This window comes from Clupea harengus, chromosome 3 (assembly GCF_900700415.2).
Source record: "Clupea harengus chromosome 3, Ch_v2.0.2, whole genome shotgun sequence".
In the NCBI taxonomy this organism is placed as follows: Eukaryota; Metazoa; Chordata; class Actinopteri; order Clupeiformes; family Clupeidae; genus Clupea; species Clupea harengus.
The window spans coordinates 8543422-8549421 of record NC_045154.1 but is presented as its reverse complement, the minus strand read 5'-3'; the positions used below and the strand labels follow the sequence as shown (position 1 = coordinate 8549421).

The following is a 6000-nucleotide window of genomic DNA, read 5'->3' as shown; positions in this document are numbered from 1 at the left end:
AGGGACATGTGTGGTGAAAACTTGCAGGTCAATTATATCTTGGAATCTTAATGGGGAGGACTTAAATCTGCTGAGCTATCAAAATGTGATCATTTCATTCTGCTCCCTAATCGCTCTCCTTTGTGCCTCATCTCTCGCTTACACAGACTCTCTCTATCTCTCTTCTCTCTTTATCCATCCTTTTATTCATTTCTTTCCACTTTCTCTTTCGCCTCCTCTCTTTTTCTGTCCACACCACTTTCTTTGGGTGTCTTTTTGTATTTCTTTCTCCTCCTTGCACACTTTTTTCTCACATTTGTTCTTTTCTCTGCCCGTCTCACTCCTCTTTCTCTCTGTCTGTTCCCTCTCTCTCTCTCTCTCTCTCTCTCTCTCTCTCTCTCTCAGACTGTGTTTAGGATCGTGGTGCTGGGGATCTGGGATTACATTGAGAACAAAGTTGAGGTAAGTTCCCCAGGGCACCATTCAAGAGGGACGGAGGGACGGAGGGGGTCTGGGGATGAGGGATGAGTCTCTCTCTACCTCTCCCTCTTTCTGTCTTTCTGTCTTTTCTCTCCCTGTCTCTCTCTCTCTCTCTCTCTCTCTCTCTCTCTTCCCCTTGGCTGTGTTGCGGCTGCAGTGTCACACTCTCAGTTGCACACCCTGGGAGCTGGAGGCAGCCGTTGCACGCCGGGGCGATGCTATTTTATCTCCCGTCTCCTGTTTTTTTTAGCCATTATTCGGCCTCTGATTTATAGTAACAGATGTTGTTTGGGGGGGCTTTTGACTGGGTTACTGGACTGCCACAGTGGCCCCACTTCATCTCTGTCAAACTTGTCCTTGATGGCGAAGCACGAAATATAACAGTGTATGAAATCACCAGGGTTATGAATCACAGGTTTCCAGGGAGATTTGGAGTTCTACCGAGTATACCGGTCTATGTGTGTTATACCGACAATATGCTAACATAGTGGCTGTTGTTACATAGTTATTACCATGATAATTACACAGATTGTTCATGAAACATTATTATCTTGACAACCTGTTCCCTGTACTGTAGGTTTTTGATGATGCTATCTTTGTCTGGTCTTACCCTTGATCTTGGCTTAAAATGGCTTACTGTGTCCTGTGTCTGGATACATGATACTATATCTCATCCAGCATGCTCCTGTGTCCTCTAGAATATCTAACTCTTCATACCCAGCTCAAATGTCCAGTGTATTTAGTCCTTTAGTCGTGCAGGAGTCTTTGAGTACTATGCTCCACTCCCCATGCCTGTGTTCCCATGCCATATGCACCTAAGCCTGCAGCTGGCTGTGGAACCAATCAGATTGTGGCGTCTCTAGGTCTTATCTGATCCCAGTCAACCCTGGCTCTTCTTCCTCAAGGTCCCATGTGCCATGTTCTTAGTGTCATGCCCATCATCTAATGCTCCTCTGATCTGTCTGTGTCTCCTCTCCTCTCCTCTCCTCTCCTCTCCTCTCTTCTCCCTCTTCTCTCCTCTCTTCTCCTCACCTCTCCTCTCCTCTCCTCTCCTCTCCTCTCTTCTCTTCTCCCCTTCCTCTCCTCTCCTCTCCTCTCCTCAGGTGTTTGACGGTGCTGTAATTGTCCTCTCACTGGCCCCAATGGTGGCCTCCACAGTTGCCAACGGCCCCAGCAGTCCCTGGGACGCCATCAGCCTCATCATCACCCTCCGGATCTGGAGGGTGAAGAGGATCATTGATGGTAAGGCCAGTGGGTATCAGAGGGAGGAGTGACCCTCAGGGCGGAGTAGCTGCAGTAAATACAGTCTAAACCTAAAGCTAGATGGACATAGAGATCTGGGGTCCGAATGTCTGACAAATGCTGAAATGAAGCACTCTTTAAAAGGTCACTTTTCAATTCAATTCAATTCAATTCAATTCAATTCAATTCAATTCAATTCAATTCAATTTTATTTATACAGCGCCAGTAACAATTACAATAGTCTCAAGTCACTTTATAGAGCCCAGAGCCTGAACCTCCTAGAGCAAGCACTAAGGCGAAGGCAGATACATTCATACACACATCAGGATTAGCATACATGTGGCATATATACATACAAGATTACATAACGCATGTAAGATGGTGTATACATGATAAATACAAGATTGGTAGTGGATGAAAATAGAGAGAGACAGCTTTCAAAGTATGAGTTGTAGAATAGCTTAGTGGATATAAAGTGTGTTCATAATGCCATCATGCAATTATAATTATAACGGTCATACAGCATTTTGAGGGCACAGGGTTCCTATTAATAGAATGAGTGTATGATTGTCATCATATTAGCAGAGAAATGGGTTTCCTTGTGAGGGACTTTTGGAGGCTACTGAAATCTTTCTAAAATGTAGTTCCCTATAGGGTGAAGGAAGGTTCAGGTTTACATATGTTTACATAGGTTTACATTTATATTTATATCATGGCACATTTGTCCTGCATTATTAAATCAATCACCTAAATATTCATAGCAAAGCATCTTGCGGACCAGACTGTAATGTTATAGGAAGCCTGATTTATAAAGTATTTTTCATGCCAGTGATTCGTGAAAGCAATGTACTTTGGGAAAGGGCTTGTGACATTCATTCTGTGACACATACTGCCTTTCTGAGTTACTGAGAAATCATGTTTTGGCAAACTATGTAATGTAAAAAATTATGTAATTTGAGAAGAGTGTCTCTCTATGTGTGTGTGTAGGTGTGTGTGTGTGTGTGTGTGTGTGTGTGTGTGTGTGTGTGTGTGTGTGTGTGTGTGTGTGTGTGTGTGTGTGTTTGTGGCTTGAGAGAGAGAAAGACAGACAGAGATTGTCGGCATATGTGTTTGAGAGTCTGTGATTGTATGCAAATTTAGAAATGTGTATTGAATGTGTACGCATGTAAGAGTGCATGTGAATGTAAACGTGTGTATTTGTATTGAATATGTGCACATGTACGTGGTTATGCATGTGAATGTAAACGTGTGTATTTTCTGTTGGTCCATTTGAGTTGTCGTTTGTGTGTATGACATGACACACTTACTCTATTCGTAAGTGTGCATGTTAATCTGTGTGTGTGTGTGTGTGTGTGTGTGTGTGTGTTTAAGTGAGTGTGTGTCCATACCTGCGTGATTGCGTGTCTGTGTGTGTGTGTGTGTATGTGCAAACGAGTGTGTGTGCGTGTGTGTTTAATTCAGTGTGTGTCCATATCTGCATGGTTGCGTGTGTGTGTGTGTGTGTGTGTGTGTGTGTGTGTGTATGTGTGTGTGTGTGTGTGTGTGTATGTGCAGATGAGTGTGTGTGCAAGCTTTTGTGTGTGTGCGTGTGTGTTTAAGTGAGTGTGTGTTGATGGATGATCAGTGTGCAGCAGAGCCAGCCGCCGCCCCATTAAAATTCCTATCGATTCTGCGCTCCCTCCTCAGCGATGAGAGCAACATAATGTCTATAATGACTGACCAGAGCTCTTATTAATGCAAGTGTATGCATGGTCGATCGCCAGCGCTGGGTGACCCTCATTCTCATCCCATTCACATACACACTACACTCATCAAGTCCTTCACTGCCCCATTCACACACACACACACACATACACACACACACACACACACACACACACACACACACACACACACACACACACACACACACACTCATCAGCTCCTCCACCCTGCCTCCCCTTCTCACACACGCGTGCGCACCCACACACCTTCACTGCTCCCTGCACCTGCCATCACAAGGGCCATCTCAGGGTAGATAAACACTTCACATCACACTAGCTGACCCTTCACTCCGCGTCTGCCGCCGCTGGGCTCCCTGTCCCAGTGCCTCTCCCTGTTTTCCCACTGGTTTAGTACCGCAGGGGTAGCGCTCTGGATCTAAGGGTTGGTACACATGCCAAGGACTGCTTTCTGTTCATAAGGACTGGTCACAGTTATATGTTATGCACAGGTTGTGTTTCCTTGCATTTGGCATTTTTGACATGATTTGGATCATGTTTGTTAGTATGCTATGCAATGCTGTGTTTGTGTGTGTGTGTGTGTGTGTGTGTGTGTGTGTGTGTGTGTGTGTGCATATATGGTCATCGTGTGCGTGATTTATTCATGACATTTCCATTTCATCTCCTTTTTCACAGACACGTTTAGCGTTTAGCTATCGGGTTATTTTTCTGTTGTTTTCCTCTCCATATGCTCAGTGAGCAGGCCTCACACGTGAGAGCACGTCGTCTGCACATTTCACCTGCAGCGCTGCCGTCAGTCCTCACCCTTTACCTGCCTGTTTTAATGGCTTTGATTTATTGAGTGGACTTTGTCAGAATGCAACCTCAGCTGGAGAAACAGGAGGAGAGGAGAGGCAGAAAGGGCTGATCTGCACACATTTCTCCCCCCCTCAAAGGTTTCATTGCGTACGGACCTCTCTTTGCCCTGACAGCAGGTCGTGACGTACGCCGTGGCAGGGAGGCCGAGGCTGTTACTGGGCTCCCGCGGGGAATGAAAATCCACCACCCACCTCCTCAGAAAGAAAGCCATTCTCACTCATAAGCCCTCCATCATGACAGCAGGTCCCAGTCCTAGTCCTCGCCCTGCCTCAGCTGCCAGCCACTGGCTGCAGCCTTCAGTCTAGACCTGCACTCCACCTCAGGTCTCTTGGAATAGCATCAGACAATAGAGGCATACAATGCAGATGCCTGTCATTGATGTGTACGCTCTAACACAACCTCCAATGGCATGTCATTCTTGGTGATACAGTCAGAATTTTATGTGAGAATCCTACCTGAAATTAGTGGCATAAATGAAGGCAAGAAAGACTCACGGTTGTCATTACTTATATGTGAAATAAAATCAGTTTAAATGCTAATATTATCATTATTCTACTTAGAAAAGAGAGAGAGAGAGAGGGCAGGGACAAGACCGACAGAGAGAAGGGACAGCTGCTCTAACATCACGCCCTCTTGTGGCAGAAGAGAGCTTTACACACTCGAGTCCAACAATGACATCATCCTGTGTGTGTGAGAGACAGAGAGAAGTGCAGACTACTGAGACATACATATATATACACGATACCAAATGTAAACAGCACTGAAAGAATACTCATTCATCCCATGCAGTCTTACTGAGATTCATAGACAAAATAAAGAGCTTCCAGTCATCGACACAGAACTAGTGAGTGTTAGTGAACCCATTTTAACGGAGCCGCCTTCCCCGGTCTGTGTCTTCACTGCAGTTTTCCGTCCTGAACAGGTTGTTAATGTGAAAGCATAATATGTTGAGTCATTACCCTTGTGAAGCCCAATAGTATTTTACTAATTGGTCTACTGTTTGTGTGAAGCAGGTAAAAAAGAGGCAAATGAAAGTGTATGTGTGTGAGTATGTGCGTGTGCATGCACATTTGTTTGTGCGTGTGTGTGTGCACATGTGTGTGTGTGTGTGCACATGTGTGTGTGTGTGTGTGTGTGTGTGTACACATGTGTGTGTGTGTGTGCGCACATGTGTGTGTGTGTGCACATGTGTTTGTGTGTGTGTGTGTGTTGGATAAGTGAGGCCAGGCTGCTGGCAGGTGTAGGGGATGTGCTGGGCCCAGCGGGTGTAGTCTAATTAAGAGATGCGGCGTGGAGACAGGCCAGCATATCTGAGCGCGGCTCCTGCGGTGAGCTGTAATAGACACCCTGTCTGTGCCCAGCAGCTCGCCGTCACAGCTTTTCACACCGCCGCAATCAGCTGCCCTGCTCTGAAGTCGGCTGCACTTATTTTTAGTGCCCTACCGGGCGAAGTGTGAGTCGCGCTGTAAAAATATGCAAGAAGTGTGCGACATTTGCTAAAAATATGACTTTTTATGCAGAGCCACGTGTGCACATTAACCACATGCCTCTCACTCGTGAGGATGACTACGGTTCTGCTTTTAGTAGTTTTTAGGTGAAATGGTTATTCTTGTTCGGTAGCAGTTATATTTCAGTATGGTCCAGGGATTGTTTGTAGTCAGTGAAACCTCACGTGCTTCTCAAAGACTGTTTTTATAGAATGCTGACATCATGAAAAAAA

At 45.5% G+C, this 6000-nt stretch overlaps 1 protein-coding gene across 1 annotated transcript in view; it reads left to right on the top strand.

Moving 5' to 3' along the window:
* The window catches only part of tmem266 (transmembrane protein 266), a 59399-nt gene that overhangs the window by 44638 nt on the left and 8761 nt on the right, over positions 1–6000 (top strand). Inside the window, exons 6-7 of the mRNA XM_031564464.2 lie at positions 385–441; positions 1563–1701. Coding sequence (XP_031420324.1) covers positions 385–441; positions 1563–1701 — 196 coding nt within the window. The remainder of the gene's footprint in view (positions 1–384; positions 442–1562; positions 1702–6000) is intronic.